This window comes from Nelumbo lutea, chromosome 4 (genome assembly GCF_056320005.1).
Source record: "Nelumbo lutea isolate HS-2025 chromosome 4, American lotus-T2T, whole genome shotgun sequence".
Taxonomy (NCBI): Eukaryota; Viridiplantae; Streptophyta; class Magnoliopsida; order Proteales; family Nelumbonaceae; genus Nelumbo; species Nelumbo lutea.
Window position 1 is genome coordinate 85,907,397 of NC_142687.1, and position 18,386 is coordinate 85,925,782.

Sequence of the window (18,386 nt, forward strand, 5' to 3'; positions counted from 1 at the left end):
TATGGATGAGAGCCTTGAATTGCCTGAAAGATAGAATTAGTTTTCCTAATAACCCAAATATTATAAATATTTAAATCTTTAAAAATCTTCTCATTTCTAGCATACCAAATGTAATATAAGGCAATAGCAAACCAAGAAACCATTAACCGAAAAGTATCTTTATCTGGACTCTTGTGTTCAATATGAATGATATAGTCAATCCAAGATGAATGAACTATTTCCATAATATTGATATTCTAGGGAGAAGCAAAGAGCACATATTTTGTAAAAGGACACTCAATGAAGGGGTGATTTAGGGTTTCAAATTGTTGTTGAGAAATGGCACATGATAAATCTTGAGTGTCAAGAAGAATTTTCGCCTTTACATGTGCATAGTTATGGGTAATTCTCCATAAAAAAAGTTGATATCTTGGGGGACAAGAAAGTTTCTAGATCCATTTGGTACAAAATTTATCCTGATCAAAAAGAACAAGAAGAGAATCTTGAATCAAGGTAGTATAAGTAGTTGAAGTTTCAAATTTCCTAGATGAATGTTTAGTCCAAATCCAATGAATGTGAGTATTTGCAGGTAAAATGGGAGCATTTAGAATTTGAGATATCTGGTGAGAATCAAATTGATTTTGGATTAAGGAAGTATTCTGATAACCATTTATTATGAGATCAGAGAAATTTGTATTTGTTAAATGATCATAAATAGGTTGATTAATTAATTGGAAAGTATTATTTTCTTGAATTCAAGAAATTTGGATGATATTTTCTATAGAAGAGATGGAGACTAGAAATCCTACATCTAAGAAAAGATTTTTCAATTTAGGTGCTAAATATTTTCAAAAACAAGAGTTATAATGAGGAATTTTGTAAGGAAAAATTATATTACGAGAAAGATATTTGGATTTCCAAAGTTGTGCCCACCAATTTTGTTGACTATTAAGAAATCTCCAAGCAAGTTTCTTGAGAAGGACACAGTTGATTAATTTTGTTTGTCGAAAACCTAATCCACTAGCTGATTTAGGAATAGTTAGTTTATTCCAAGGAGCCCAATGATAAGGATGGGGATTTTTTTTTCAAATTTATTCCACCAAAAATTCTTAATGATTTGATCAATTTCAGTAATTGTTTTCTTAGGTAATTGAGCTAGAGACATGGAATGAGATGGAATTGATTGAATGACTAACTGTATCAGTACTCGTTTACCTATTTGACTAATGGTGGAAGCTTTCCATTTATTGAGATTATTCTTAAGATTATCCAAAAGGAAAGAGAATTGGAAATGTTTGTTACGTCCCTAAATTAGAGGGAGACCCAAATATTTTGAGTTTGTAGGAAGAGCTTTCATTTGGAGCTATCTCCTAATCATACATTGGTGTTTTGAATGGGTATTTTTGCTAAAATAAATACCAGGTTTGTCCAAATTAATGAGCTGACCTAAAAGATTTTGAAATTAGTGGAGAAGAGATTTCATAGAGTCCAATTCATCTCTATGGCTTCTCAAGAAAAGAAGAATGTCATAAGCAAATAGAAGGTGAGAGATGGTAGGGGCCTGAGGTGAATTTTTTAAACCTTGGATTTGATTGTTGTTTTCAGCTTTAGAAATCATACAACTGAAGTATTCCATGGCAAAAATGAAGAGGTAAGGAGATAAAGGATCTCCTTGCCTGATACCTCTAGTGGGTAAAATCCGGGCCTCTATGGCACTATTAATGAGAATTGAATAAGAGATCGAGGAAATACATTCGTGAATGATTTGACAGAAATTTGGCACAAAACCTAAAACTTTGAGGATTTCAAGGAGAAAATACCACCCAAGACGATCATAGGCTTTTTCCATGTATAATTTAATAGCTACAAAGCTTGTACCTTTTTTATGATGTTTCAGGTAGTGGAACATATCATAGGCAATAATGGCATTGTCCAACATTTGACGGCCTGGGATAAAGGTTGATTGATTAGGAGATATGCATTTATACAGGACAGTACGAAGTCTATTAGCTAGAATTTTTGAAAGGATTTTGTACAGCACATTACAAAGACTAATTGGATGGAAATCCTGAACTATGGTACAATTTTCCTTTTTGGGAATGAGACAGATAAATGTATGATTGAGACATTTTAAAAGTTTTCTATTTTGGAAGAACTCTTTAGAAAAAAAGTTATGATATCATCTTGCATCACATCCCAAAATTCTTTGTATATCAGGGCATGCATGTCATCTGGTCCAGGAGATTTTAGACTCCTTATACTAAATAGAGTTGATTTGATCTCTTCAAAAGGGACAACAGTTAACATTTGATTATCTTCCTCAATTATGGTGGGGTGAAAAAATCAAAGATAGAGTCTAGATTAGGGGAGGAACAATTATGAAATAACACTAAGAAATAACCAATAAAGGTGTCAGTTATATCCTTATGACCAGACACCCTTGTCCCTTGGTTATTTTGGATTCATTGAATTTCATTTCTTCTTTCACGATAGATTGTGCTTTTATGAAAATAATTAGTATTTCTATCTCCAAAATTCAGCCAGAATTGTTTGGATCTTTGTCTCTAAAAACTTTCAATTTGAACAAGTGCTTCATCGTATTTCTTGTATGGAGAATTTAATTCCATCTGGTTCCAAGGAGTATTTTGTTCACACTAAAGTATCTGGGATTCCAATTGATTCAAAAGATGGTGGGGATTAGTAAATTTGATTTTCTTCCAATTAATGAGATTTTTCTTAATTTGGTATATCTTTGAAAAGACTCAGAATGCCACATATCTAAACACAGAGGAATTCCAACCATTCAAAATCTCAGATTTACAAGATTCATCTGAAAGCCACATTTCAAAAAATTTGAAGGGTTTAAGGTGTTGATCTCTCTTTGGGAAAATATCAATGATTAAAGGATGATGATCAGAACCCCATCGAGTAAAAATATTGGGAGTTGCATGAGGAAAGGTTAAGATCCAGTATGGGCTAGCTAAGGCTCTATCTAGAGTTATATTAATTAAACCTATAGATCTCTTATTGGACCAACTCATTCTATCGCCTTGAATATATATTTCAATAAGATTATGATCAAGGATCAAGGTACGGTATTGAGTAGAAGAAAGTCTAGTAGTTCTATTAAAGGGAAAAAGGGTATTGGATTGTGATGTGGTCTGCTTCATTTAAGTCTCCAATAAGTAAAAAAGGACAATTAAAGCTTTGAATTTGTTGATTTAATTGGGACCAAAAATTATTTCTATGGGCTTTAATTGAAGGTCCATAAATAAAAAACCAAGCAGCCAATTACCCAAAATAGGAGGTGAAGATATGTTCAGAAAAACGTACCTCGGGTCACTCAAAAAGATAGAAACAGGAAAACCATTTTCCAAAAGACGGCTAATCCTCCTGCTCAACCTTTAGGAGGAAGTAAGTACGAATTAGAGTAATGAAAATGGTCAGCTAGCAATTGCATCTTTTTAGCAAGAATTTTGGTTTCACAAAGGAAAATAAAATCATGATTAAAGTTTTTAACCAAAATTCCTAAACCTTGAACTACCTTGGGGCGTTCAAGCCCATGACAGTTTCAACTCATAATTAACATTGGCTGTCGTGTGGCTGTTGTAGGCCAGCCACCATCGCCCTTTGTAGAAGAAACGTAATTGAAAAGAAAAAAAAACGGACCAAATTTGTGTTAGCCTCTAGATTATCTTCAACGGACATTATAGTTGGAGTAAGAACTGTCAGAGCCGTCTCATTTTCCAGATTGGGGTGGATAACATATAAGATACGTTCGATTTGGTTACTATGGGAAGATTCTGGTCGGTCATTGATAGGGAGATCGCGAGAATTTTCCATTTCCAAATGTTGAAGAAGGCCAATCCAAGGTCGTTTTCCTCGAGAAAAAGGACCCATGGAAGAGGAAGAAAATAAATAGGTTAAAAGATGTTGGGCATGTTCAGCAAGATGAAACGTTTCTGAGGAGACTCTCATCATAGAAAGAGTACTAGTGGAATGAGTAGAAAAGACTTCTGAAGAAGTAACACGAGCTAAAATAGTATTAGTTGGGTGAGATGAGTGTGGTAGAGCAATTGGAGTAGAAACCAGTGGAGTGGTTGTTGGAGAAGAGTTTGGTGGAACCGGAATGTGAACAAAAGTACGAAATGAGGGTCGATGCTAGTTACGCCTCATAGGAATTTCTACATGTAGCCAGGGTCCAGGAAGGCGCATGACTGTTTGATTAAAGTATTATTCAAATGGTTGTCCAAAGACATGAGGTATAGACTGAGAACATCTTCGAAATAAATGACTAACTCGACCACAAATATAATAAGTAGCAGGAAGATCCTTATAACGATAAACCACTCAATGAGTGGCACTATAAAAACAACATACTTTTAGGGGTTGGTCAATAGTAACAAGCACCTTTGCTCGGATATAATTTTGAATAACTGCTATTTCACGGGTGGGACCAATTCTTTCAAAGAGGGGATGCCCTACACCTTTTGAAAGAATTTCATACGAGAGATCATGTAGTTGTACCCAGAGTTCAATTTGATTTAGATGCCATTCATGCTGAGGTCTTCCTGGCACCCACGGTTTGAGGATGATCCATTGTCCATTAAGAATCCAAGGGCCATTGTCACGAATTTGAATGAAATCATCTTCATAACGAAATCTTAATCTAAAGTGTCATCACTAAAAAGGAGCCATTAGAAGGCAGTTAGGACCAAGATTCCAGAGAGAGTAAGTTCCTTCTTCTAGGTCCTAAAATTGGTCGATTAGATGAGGGAATAATCTACAGATAAAAGAAAAGGTCCAATTTTCATGATGGTTTTTTGGCAAGTGGGGTTGAATATCAACAAGCTCAATACTAGGCAAGTTGTTTTCGTTAAGCATATTTCGAAAAGCTTCATTTAAGGTTTCTAAGTCTTCCATAGAGAAAAATCGAGAAGGTAGAAAGGAAACAGACTAGTTAGGGGAAGAACAAAAAAAACATGAAGAGAGAAACATGAAGGGATGGGGAGGAAGAAAGTTTGGAAGAAAGAAAACGTAATAAATGGGAAGTAAAATCGCCACCTAACCACACCTAAAGGCAGTCACTTCCAAGTGGCAGGGAAGAATAAAGAAAAACGAGTTGTTACATAAAAAATTGTTGGAAATCGAAAGGATTGACATGAAAAGACTAAGACTAAGATGAAAGGCTTGAGGCTAACTAAAGATGAAAAGTAACTAAACTAGAATAAAAAAAGAAGAGTTAAAAGACAATTAGAAAAACAAATTAAATAAGATAAGAACATAAACGCAACTAGAAATAAGGAAAGATCGATTATATCTATAGTAAAAGAGATACTCCCTAAGTAAGTAGATGATGAATCATTCCATAGTAGTATGATGAAAGTGTACGTAGAGCTCCACTCTAACGAGTCTTCAAATCGAAGGTTAGTTCTATGAGATTCACAACAGCTAGAATGATTTTACTTCATCCCATAAAAAACAACATCCAGTCTTTCAGAAAAAGCTTGCAGAGGACATGAATTAGGTTGTCGGTTTGAAGAGATTTTTGCATAAAGAAGTAGCCCTAAACATGAGATTGAATCCCACCTTTGGTATTCCAATAACTAACAGCTAACCACAAACACCAATTCCCCTGGCATAGATCTAATTAATATCATTGATTAGTGAAAAATAACTTGAGTATAGGATTTAATAAGAGAAAATGAGAGTTAATGCTTTTAAGTATAAGACTTAATGTGAGGGGATTAAATAAGCTGGAAAGTAATAATTGTAGTTACATTTTTATCCCTTACAATTAGAGATGAAATAAATAGACAAATATGGGTATTTTAGTAGCCATCAAAAGTTTGCATTAAAACTGTAATAAAATGACTTTCACACCCTTTATCGAATAAAGAAATAGAGGGCAATTTTAGTCCAAAAAACTTTCACTCTGCATCCACACTTTTATATATATATTATAGATGTTTTTTCTTTTGTTCATTTATTAGAAAAATGTAAGATTTAAATAGAGGAAATTGAATAAGGTGAGAAGTAGTAGTTCAATTTACAATTTAAACCTTATAATTAAATAGTGACTAAATTTAAAAATGAGTATTTTAGTCAACATTTTAAAAATCAGACCAGATCAAATGGTTGAACTATTTTGGCTCGGGAACTAGTTAGGTCACCGGTACTGTTTTGGCCATAAACTATAATTTTGCAAAAGAAAAAAAATGTTGAAAATGGTAAGAGAACCATTGATTCAGATAGTTTAACCGTTAAAATGTTTGACCCAATTAATGGTTCTCGGGTTGCTTTCAAACTAATTCTAATTTTTTAAAATTTTAAATATAAATTAGAAAATAAAAAAAATGATGAAAGAAACTTTCATATCTCAAATCTTGTTTGATTATTCCAAATGACTATAATTAGTTAGGGTTTTTAGTTATTCCATTTTAATTTTGAGTTTTCTCATTTCTGTGATTCTTTTTAAGGTGTAACTACAAAAAAATGCAACTCCGATGAAGAAATTGAAAATTGATGCAAGAGATGAGAGATCAAACACTAATCTTGTATTAAAATTTGAGATACCAATGAATCAAAATGATTTGGGATTTGAGAGAGATTTAGAAAGATGTAAAAAGAGGGCAAACATTGTTGTAAAGATGGTTGAACCATTGGCTCGAAAGCTAGAAGTGAAAGCAGATCCATTTTTGGGTTGGCTTTTAAAACATTGATTTTAGTCAAAACAAAGTTCCACAATTTTATTTATATTTTTAATAGTAGTGTAAATATAGAATTATAGATGTGTTCAATTTTTCTACATTTGTTTTATATTTTTGTGTAAAAATAATTCCAATATGTTACACTTACTTTTTGCTTAATACGATAATTAATTAATATTATACAAGCTCCCAATGTTTTCTTTACAACATTTATGTTTTTGTTTTCATTTTTATATTTTTATATTTTATTATTTATTTATGACATTAAATGTTAATACATTTGACACAAAAGCTAAACTATTGATCTTTGCAAAATAGTAAAATAATTTCATTTTTTGTCAGTTCTAGAGTATGTATTTCATTTTCATTATCAATAAAATTAATCATTTTTATTATAGTTTTTTTTTAATTTAATTAATAGAAATACCATAAAGTCTAATTTTTCTATATTTATTACTATTTAAAAAAATTTTATTGCCTAACTACGACTTCATATGTTTATCAATTTGATTCGAATGGTTAAATTGCTTAGCCATCATTTTGATAAAGAATGCTTTTATTTTTTAGCCAGATTTAAAATATATGAGTTTATATTGTTAAAATTATTGACATAGATCTAATTAGTACCATTTATTGGTGAAAAAATAACTTAAGTATAGGATTTAATAAGAGAAAATGGGAGTTAATACCTTTAAGTATAAAACTTAATGTGAGGGAATTAAATAAGGTGGAAAGTACAATTGGATATGGATTAAATACACAAATATGGCCATTATAGTAACTATTAGAGCTAGTATTAAAGCTATAATAAAATGACTCTTATACCATTTCTCAAACAAAGAAATATAGGATAATTTTAGTCCAAAAAAAGCTTCACACTATATACCAAATAAGCATAACATGCTTGTTAAAAATATTCAAACAGGAATCATTTTGAATGGGCTTAAACCCAAACCCGAGCCTAAATAGTTGTAATTCTTTAACTCAAGTAGTTCGAATTGCAACTTTGGAAAGTGGGCTCACCCAATTTTTTATTTTATTTACCATGGAATGCAAATGGGTTGGACCAACTTGGGAACATAAACAAACCATAGAGACCATTAGTTGGCAAATATTAAAAAGACCAATATTTATCATAGGAAATGTTTCATCCTAAGAGTGCTTAAAATTCTAAATTAAGCTATAAATATGAGGGGGAAGAGGTTAGGAGAGAAGAAGAAGAAGAAAACAATAAAATATTTCAAGTAGGTTTGGTCTGTTTGGATATAATGAGTTAGTGACTTGGTGATGGTTTATAGTTTGACAGACATTATCATTTGAGCATCCAAAGTCTTATTTAATAGGCAAATACCACTTAAAGTAAAACAGAAATTCTATTTGCATAAAAAATAAAAAATAAAATCTACATAATGGCTATAAGTTCAGTTGTTTTGTATGGAACAAAGTGTTGGACAACCAATAAATAGGTAAATAAATGACTTGTTGTGAAATGAATAAAGAAAAACTAAAAAGGACATGGCAAAAAATAAAATTATTTGAATTTCAAACAAACCTAAAAGTAGTTCTAATAGATTATATAACGAGAGAAGTTGACTAAGATGGTTGGTCATATGCATAAAAGGCCATTGACAACACCCATAACAAGTGATATATTGCAAATTGAAAGGGTAAAAAGGCTTGGGGTAGACCAAAAAAGTTACATGGTCAAAGTAATAAGAATGATTTAAGCACTCATAGCAATGATCAAAATTTTGATAAGATAATCCTTGTATATAAAAGCATACCCTTTTTTAATAAAAATATATATAAAAGCGCATGTTTTTATTATCAATACATCAAAAGTGATATATTGCAAGTTAAAAGGGACAAAAAGCTTATATGGTCAAGCACTCATAACAATGATCAAACTTTTGATAAGATACGACCCCGTATATAAAAGCCTGCTCTTTTTTAATAAAAAAATATATGAAAACCTACCCAAAAACCAATTGTTGAAAAAAAAGTGCATGGTTTTTATTATCGATGCACCTCCTATCGGGTGTATCAATACTTTGAACCTTGACTTCATAATTTAACAATTGACATGGAATTAAACAAAATAGAATATTAAAACAAGATCCAGGTAGCCAACCCCATTTAGTTGGGATAAGGCTTGGATGATGATGATGATGATGATGATGAGGCATTTATACCATTACCATATATTATAGTAGGGGATATGCTTACTTGCCACTCTATAGAGTTTTTTTTTATGAATTTTGTCAATAATTTTTGTAAATTTAAATTTTCAGGTGAGATTAGTCATGTGTTCCATCCATTTTTTATTGATATATTTTGCTTTTTATTTTCTTTTTATTTCCAATGCCAGGTGATCAATCATTATAGTCCTCATTCTCCTAATTTGTTTATAATTCCTTAAATTCCTACTTTCTCTCTTCAACCCATTGTTTTATTAGGAGTGCAAATTGGGTAGGCTTAGGTTAGGAAATTGTTAAAATTTCAATAGGCCTAGCCCAAAATCTCAAGCCCAATACAGTGTAAATTCTTCAAATCAGGTACTCGACTTGCACCATAGTTTTTTTGTCCCATAAGTTCTCTTATATCTCTTATCTTTTACTTTCCCCATTCTAAATATAATTTTCCTCCCTTAAAGTTCTCTCCCTCACATGCAAATTCTCTTTAGCAATTAAACCATTGTTGTTGTTGATGTTGTTTCTTCTTTTTTGTTTTTCATGCTTTTGCATCAATGCACATGCATAGGTTCCTTTACTAGGTTCTTATTACACTTTCCACTATGAAACATTTGTTCTTGACTTAAAATTTGATGATTTTGATAAATATCATAGAATAATGGAAACTACTAACAAAAATATAGTAAAAAAATGAAGCAATAGCTTAGAACTAACAACTATAACCGAAACATAATTTCTCTTCTTTTTCCTATTGCAAAATTGGTTGGGGGGAAGATAAGGTAACTAGCCTTCAGAGTAAAATTTATAAGTTTACCAATTTCAATCTTTACTTATACACAGAATTTCTCATGTTCACATTAACCTTTTTTATGCTTTCTTTTATATTTTCATAGTCATTATTAGTGAAAAAGTAATCAACATCAACTATACAATGACAATAACATGAGTTTTTAATACAATTTTGTATTCCTTATGTATTTTACAAATATCTTCATCCATCACACATTCATCATTTTAACTATAATAAATTTGGTCAAACAATTCACATTTCAACCAACTTTTATAATTTGAGTCGAAGGAATTCTCATATGTTGATTGATCCTGGATTGGATGGTTTGGGATTCAAATCAGTTCTTGCTATTTTACATTATCTAGTTGAAAGTGTAGGGAATTAATATGGTAATTGGGCTAGTTTAACCACACAAGGCTAGTATTATAATACTATTGATGAGTGAACAATCTAGCCCATTCCTTTTATGGGTTTCTCCAAAGTTGTCTCATAGCATAAAGGATTTGGTGTAATTCTCATTCACAAGAAAAGAAGATAAGATCCAAGTTTAAACAAATTACATCAATCATGGCTACAAGTATGTATACATCATTATTGTTTGAACCATTGAATTTAAAATAATGGAAGATGAGAATCTATTTAATGTAGATCAAGGTAGATATCTAATATCAGCCTCCATTTTCCTTTTCTAAAGGCCTATTGTCATTTTTGTTAGAGGAGTATCAACATTCCATTGTGAGCAGGTCTATTATCATCATTATACAAATCATCATAGTTATTGTAGTCAAGTTTGTAAAATCCAATTCAACAGATAACCAAATTTGTTTATGATGATTCTTAGGTATTATAGGTCAACCTCCCAACTTGGCCTAGTTTTCATAACTATGACTTGAATAACAAAACCACAACATTGATTTAGTTAATGAATCATATTAAAAAAGATACTTCCAATTAATTTTTGTTCACAGTTTAATGTGTCCTTAATAATATGTTAGGAAAACTATGAAAATAAAAATTACAAGTCAGGCCAGAACTTTAGGTGGGCATGAGGGGTGTGTGTGTGTGTGTGTGAATGAATAAGACCAGCCTCCTAATTGTTAAGAATTTACTTTCTCATGTCCTATGCACAAGGAAATCTTACCATATTATTGCAACCAAAACATGAACTGGCAATCCGCTTGTTAACTTGAAAGAAAAGTTGAAAACTTCATTTCCTCAATAACAATGCATGTTAATACCTTCCCAAACATTCCTTAGGTTTAATTTTATTCCTTAATAATAACAGAGATTGTGTGAATCTTTCTTCAATTAATAAACCATCATAGCTTCCATAAAGATATTAATAAAATATATACATTTGAACTCTCCATGAATAGGGATCGAGAGCAAAATTCACAATTCTTAAGAAAACGAATATAAGTTTTTTTAGTTTTTACAAAACATTTGACATGAGTAGCTAAAGTTTACAACAAATGCCCAACCAGTGCAAAATGCCAACAATAACACCACAGAATAGGATCTCTGGAAAGATTACATAGAGAACAATGCCCTCACGTCTTGAATGCCATACTCGTATGAAGATGTGCTTTTGAATCCAATAAACACGTTCAATAGATTTATTTGCAGTAATTAATACATAGTATATGGAAAACAAAGCAACAACTCTGAAGAATAGTAATAATGGTATTTTGGAATCTGGTACATATCCATCTGTATGTATACTAAATACATTGTATGGTTTGGCCATTCATATACAATTAAACAAATAATAACCCAATTTGTTGGATGAGATGTGGTCATTGGGTAGCGAAATCAGTATCAATAAACATTAAACATCTTGTGCAAGCTAAAATGTCCATTACCCTATATAACTTTTGGCATATTTTTTTGCACAAAGTTGATAGGGTTAGTTCCTAACATGGCGTGCCATAGAATTTGTACCATACAATTTGTAGCCCAACAGAATAGAACCAAATACAGAAGATGACCCAATTAGTTTGAATCTAGATTTTTTTAATGGATAGCCAAATAAGTGGCATTGAGCATTTAATAATTTGTATAGAGTCTGTAATAATTATATTAACTGAATAACTCCAATTATGCCATGCCTTGGAGACTTACAAGTGTATTATGGGGATCATCATAATACCACCCATTAATGAATCCAGCAAAGATGCCTTTAGTTGCCATCACGAAAATAAGCATTGCATTCATGCCAATCCATTCTAATGGCAAAAACAGGTATTGGAACCCCAAAATGTCAACCTGGTATAATAGTGTAAGTTTTGGATTATTGATGAGTTAGTTTTTTCATGAATATATAATTGATGAGTTGTGACAATAAAGGGAAATTCTAAAATCCATTGTTCACTAATACAAGAATGAGAATGAACTTAGCAAAATCAAATAAGAGATCCTCAATGCAAGTAATAATTTTACTTTGCCTTGGTCTTAGTTAATAATTACAATGGTATAGTTGTCTTAAAGTGTAACATTAGGGCCTATTAATCGACCACATAGTGGTTGGTTAGTCTGAAATATTACACATCTAATTTAGAATCAATTGTATAGCTAGGCATATCATAATATAGAAGGTTGATAACAACAATCCTGCTACACCAGCTGTGAGACAAACATAACTAAAGTTGTACAACTGTTTGTTTAATGGTATAACTGCAAAAAAGTGAAACACATTACTAAAGTTGATGCAAAAATAAAACTAAAGGCAATTTCAATCATGAAAACTTCATTCCAATATATTACCATTTGTGAAATGAATAAAGATTCCTAAAATGAGGAAAGTGAGCCCCATGAAAATCCAATGGGACTTGACTAACCAGTGTTAAGTGGAACTGTAAAACTGACATTTACATGTATAAGAACATGTCCAAAATGTACGCCTAGGATTGTAGTAAGGATAGATGAAACTGAGCTGAAAGGCAGCAAATGGAAAATAATATCTATGTACATATTTTTTTAATGAATATAAGATTGAACATATGAAGTCAATACAAGTTCAATATTTGCATGGTATTTAGTAAGAAACGAAGGCAAAAAATATTAATATTTCTATTCTTGCTACATGTATGCAATCAAACATAGTTAATTTATCGGAGAAACAAAGAACTATTGGCAATTACTTTTTGCACTAAAGCACGTAGATCCTTCTATTTTCTATTGGCAGAGAGAATTAGATGTACGAGGTGTGAGCATTATTGTCTCTCCCTATTGTGCATGCTCTGCTTCTTCTTTTTTTTTCTTTTTTTTCTCCATGACCTCATTAGCTATTCATGATTTATGAAACATGTGTTCGATAAGTCAAATAGTCATAGCGACCATGATTCACAAGCTTATAGTTTAATTACACTAGTGTCTGAATTGTAATTCATTATTTGTAATATGGCTAACGAATTTGGGAATCTAGATTCAATTGCACATAAATTCACTCAAATCATAATATGTTCCAAGTTGAATAATCTACAAAATTTGTTGGTTATTAACAAGTGCTTAGCATTTATAGCATGTGCTTCCAATAAATTTGTTTTCACTAATAAAAATCATGGTAAAAATATTTGACCTTAATAAAAATCAATATATGATTGGATAGAGTCACAATTATTAATGAATTGTTCAAAGTGAATTGAGAATTAGTTTGGCCAATTTCTAGTTCCCAGGCAGCTATGGTAGTGATCAACCATGGTATCTATGATGTGTAAAATATGGTAATGACAACAAAGAGGATGGCATAACATATACAAGATGATAGAAACTTGTTTCAAGGCATACCTCAAAACTCCCTTTGGTTCAAATGGTGCTTGGCACCAAGATGGAGCATCTTTTCGAAAAGGCCCTTCATAAGGGGAATTCTCTGTACAAACTTGCAATACTTCTTAGAAAGATGGAACAAGAACAATTGCAATAATAATAAACAAGTAATTTTAAGTTTTAAGGAAAAAAAAAGAGGAACAAAAGAGTGATATACATTATTTTTATAATAAAATACACACCTCCGATATCCTCCAAGCTGGATGTTAATACATGTGATTGATTCCTAATGCTTTTCTATTATTATATCCTACAGCATTGCATGGAGGATCCAAGCTTCCTCTTAATCCACAAGTTACCTAAATTAGAGTCATTTAATGGTAAACAATTTCTAATTGTATATGTAAAAGAAATTTGATGTCCTAAACAAAATTTAGTCAATAATGTTATTACCATGACTCTCGTAGTATATATACACAATATATAAATATGAATAAAACAAACAATTTTGGCAAGAAAATGCATGCATGTATTAGTTAGAGACATATGTGAAGCATTGTCTCATACAGGATACATTATGCATTAGATGAAGGCATAAAATGTACATGAGCAAGTTTTTTTTTGGCTAAAAAATTTTTTCAAAGATAAGATATGATTGAACATAGATTTACTTCTTTCTCTATGAAGTTTACCAGAACCCTTTGCATCATGCATCCTATGTTTAGGTTTGATATTTACAACCTATGTCATTGATTTGAGGGAATGTACCACATGCAGTTCACTGAATTATTGCATAAAATTATTAAATGCATGTACATTCAAAATGTATTGTAATTAACTTGGTTAAAACTGTTGTAAAATTTCCGTCACAATACATGATACATCTAATGGACATAGAGTTCACTTCACACTTTTATGAAAGGAGAGAAGACTTATTTCTGTGGTGAATGACAAAACCAAGTCAGCCATGTTATTACATGAAATTTAAGAAATATCAAAATTGGTAAGTTGCTTCCTTATCCAACTTGAAAGGAGCCTTTTTGTCCATTCTGAATGAGCAAAGTTTTCCCATAGAATTTTATTTCCCAAGTACATCTCATAGCCTTGTTCTATCCCATCTTCATGTACAAAAAAAGTGTATAATAGTGATATTCTAAAATATTTACATTTCAATGTAAGATTTAAAGAAAAAAGACTTACAGTGAAAACCTTCCCATAGTCAGGGTAATTTTTGTTATGGACTGTAAAGTGCCAATTTGGAACATATGTCCCATAGAGTATAGCCAAGTAAACCACAAGGACACATGCGCTAACAAGCTTACAAATCATGGAGAAGAAAAGCCAAGTTTTGAAGGTTATTGTTTTTTGTACAAGTTCTACATAGTTGGATAGAATCCTCAAACACATATCAAATCCAACTATTTACCATTGCCAATGGTATAACTTGAATATGGAGCTCCAGACAAGTGATAGATCATCGATTTGTGCCCTCTTTGTTGAGATCTCCAACAGTGCAACAACCAAATATGCAAGAGCAATTCTCTATAAATGGCAATAAATATCATTTCAATAACCATTTTCATAATATTAAAGATGCAATCAAATTATATTGAAATGAGCAAATATGATTCACCAACCAGGAGGATGCCACACCACCTTATCTTTTTCATATCAACTCCATAAGTAAGCTTGTTAGGAGCATGAGGGTAACCCCTTGTAGTAAAGTTGGTATCGAGCATTATATGAGATGGCTTTACCAAATGTGAGAAAGGAAGGTAATATGTACAAAATATTTTAATTTAATCCTGTAGAAATAGGCAAATCTACATTCATCTTATGGAGTGTTTGAGCTAACCACCATATCTATATTTGAATAGATCTAGTATGTAGAGTGGCTCTAATAAACCTTTTTCCACATCTAGATGCAGAATCTATGCAACTTCCAGGCATTTTGTGGAATTCCCCAAACAAGTAGATTAACAATCCTAGGACAGGAAGTTAGCATAACCATGACCAACTTGCATTGTTTTAGATGTTTCCAACAAAATAAGTTTTAGGATAGGTGACTACATGGCAAGAGTTGTTAATACAAATTTTAATTCAGTTCTTTTATATCAATGGGCTTGATGAGGGGCGATTTGGCTCTCTATTGACGTGATGACACGTAGCATTTTGTAGCAGTCATTTGACATCTTAGCACCACGTAGGCAGACATCGAGAGCACTTCAGACACCTCGTAACCGCCTTGATGACCTCGGCACCACTTTGGTAGGCCGAACTATGAACGACCCAACAAGACATTAGGTCAGCGTAAGAGGCAACCTGCTTCCGCCAACCTGACCCGAGTTCGATTAGCGACCTGCTTGGCGTGCCAACCGACGCCCTTCTTAAGTGGACTATCGTCTTTGACTTCCCTGGGATCAAAATGCAATGTCGAAAGAGCCAGTTATCACCCCGCCTGCTTTGGGCAGGATTGGATAAACACTAACCACATACACGGAGTCCACTTCTAGGTGTGAAGCCACCTCCGAACCAGACGGGCTGGAGATCTTGGATATTTCATGAGTCTCATAACAGCTTGCCTATGTAAAGGCCTCTCCTTCAACCTCACGAGGAATGCGTGATTTAGCTCTCACAATTCACTAGTTTCCTAGCTCTCTCGCTTTTTAACTCTCTCAAAATTCTTCGCTGACTTAAGCATCAGAGTGCCCACCCTAGGTCAAGCAACCCATACACTTTAGTTGCTTCTTTCTTGTAGTTCGGCCATGTGACTTACCCAGTCCGACGTCCAAGCTGTTCGCCAGTAGGGAGGATCAGATTGCGCAGTATTAGGACTATTCTCAACTTAGATAAGATTGAACATAGAAATCGTACTTACATGTTACAAATAAAAGGGAAATTGAAAGAGAGATGGAGATTCGACTTTTGAGAGAAAGCCATATTAAGGATAAAGAAGGAAAAATATCAACCAACCTTGCAAAATGAGACCCCATAAGAGGAGTTTGAGTGTTCTAAGAATCACTTTTCTAATGGCTTGAAGGGGACACCAACCTTAAGTGCAAGAGCTATTGCCACTCCCACAATGAACAGAAAGAATGGCATCACAAAATCAGTGAGGTTGCACCCGTTCCATGGCGTGTGTCCAATCATTTGCCATTCCCCTTTGGCGTCATCCACCAATATCATCATCTACGTACATTGCGTTTCAACAATCATCCACATTGTTAAAGTAGACATTACTTGCCCTTAAGGTTGTATTTGGCATGCTTTTAGATGAATTACACTGATGCCTTTTGGGTGCCAAAAAAAAAAAGAAAACAAAAAAATCTAAAAAAAATGATTTTGTAGAGCTCAAACAGTCAAACCCATTCTCATAATTAGTCCATTGGAGTTAAAAAATTAGGCTCAATTGAGGAGTACAAATACAAATATGTAGAGTGTAAAACCTTGTATTTTGTATTGCATACTTTTTTCAAATTGGATAGAAGACAACTGCAAATACGTAGAATGTAAAAGCTTGTATTTTGTATGTATTTATACTTATACATATTAATACTTGTACACCACGGCCCATACATGATGGGTCAATGGATCATACACACCATGATTGGCCCAACATCATGGTGTGTTGCAATAGGATTCGGTGTCCTATAGAGGTAGCACTTCACCTAAGCACATGGCTTTGGTTTGTTGCAATATTCACCTAAGCACATGGCTAAAACCAAAGATCATGACTACAGATTTATTATTGCAATATCACCATAATGAAGATTGAAGACTAGAGGTGTAAAAGGGCCATGCCGGCCCGCGATAACTTGGGATATCAGCCCGGCATGACCCAAAGTTCAAGCCCGTGCGGACCCGTGTTGTGTTGTGCCACAGGTCGGGTTGGTCTGTGGGCCTTGAGTCAGGTCGGGCCATGGATTGGACAAAAGTTATTTATTTAAAATTTTGAAAAAACTAAAAAATATTAATTTTATATGAATTTTGATGTATACAATTGTTTATATGTATAATAATTAAATAAATTAGTATAATAAATTTGAAAACAATTATTTATTTTATTAATATACTATATACTATATATTATTATATAATTATAGTTTATTTTATATATTATATATAAATAATATATATGGGCCGTATTGACATGCATGCCACGGGCGGCACGGGCCACTCGGTCATGCCATGCCGGTCCGACCTATAGACCTAAAACTCTAAGCCCAACACAGTCCACACGATCATGTCGGGCCTGGCACGGCCCACAAACTATCATGTTGGGTTGCGGATAACATGACCTGATTTACACCTCTATTGACTCCATCTAATTCGAGGCGGGGTCATATCAAAAGATTAAATGTTTGATTTTGTTGTGCCAGGGCATCGCTAATTATTGCTAAGAGTTAGTTAGAGATTTTTATTAATAAAACATGTTTCAACCCTCTACCAATATGCTTTAACACCACACATCTCACTATAAGATTGGGACCTACCATAAAAGTGAGACCCACCATATATAGAGGGTTGGAACGTTCAGTCCTAGGGAGTAGCTAATTCCCCCTGATTTCCGAGTACCCATTACCCAATGATAATAGACCTCATCTCCCATGTACAAGATAAAACACCTCATAAAGGGGACTAGGGGAGCAATTTGGGAACCAAATAAATTGGACTCTTATTGCTATATGATCATCGCAGGTTTATTTGTTGGACTCCGATAATGATCAATCAATAGACTATTCTGACATGACCGACCTTTTCGACCGGTGGTCCTGTAATGATTTTCCATTCTTAACATATTTGAGTTATGAGGTATTTTGATGAAATTCAAAGCCAGTGAGGAGAATAAAGCATCACAATGGAAGTTAAAGAAAGAAAGAAAGAAAACCAAACACGGCCTTAAATTACTACTACGGTGAGGCCTCTGAAGATGTCGAGTGATGCAACGCG

The 18,386-nt window shown here is 32.9% G+C and overlaps 1 protein-coding gene across 1 annotated transcript; it reads right to left on the reverse strand.

Annotated features, from left to right (window-relative positions):
- Positions 1-11,127: 11,127 nt before the first annotated feature.
- On the reverse strand, positions 11,128-18,386 carry LOC148861498 (heparan-alpha-glucosaminide N-acetyltransferase-like protein (DUF1624)). The gene is given in 14 exon segments (XM_088982189.1): positions 11,128-11,275; positions 11,794-11,939; positions 12,256-12,344; positions 12,435-12,498; positions 12,537-12,603; positions 13,458-13,548; positions 13,675-13,795; positions 14,637-14,753; positions 14,856-14,978; positions 15,074-15,149; positions 16,406-16,484; positions 16,487-16,665; positions 17,077-17,084; positions 18,345-18,386. Coding segments are annotated over 12 exon segments (1,260 nt in total). The 5' UTR covers positions 16,626-16,665; positions 17,077-17,084; positions 18,345-18,386.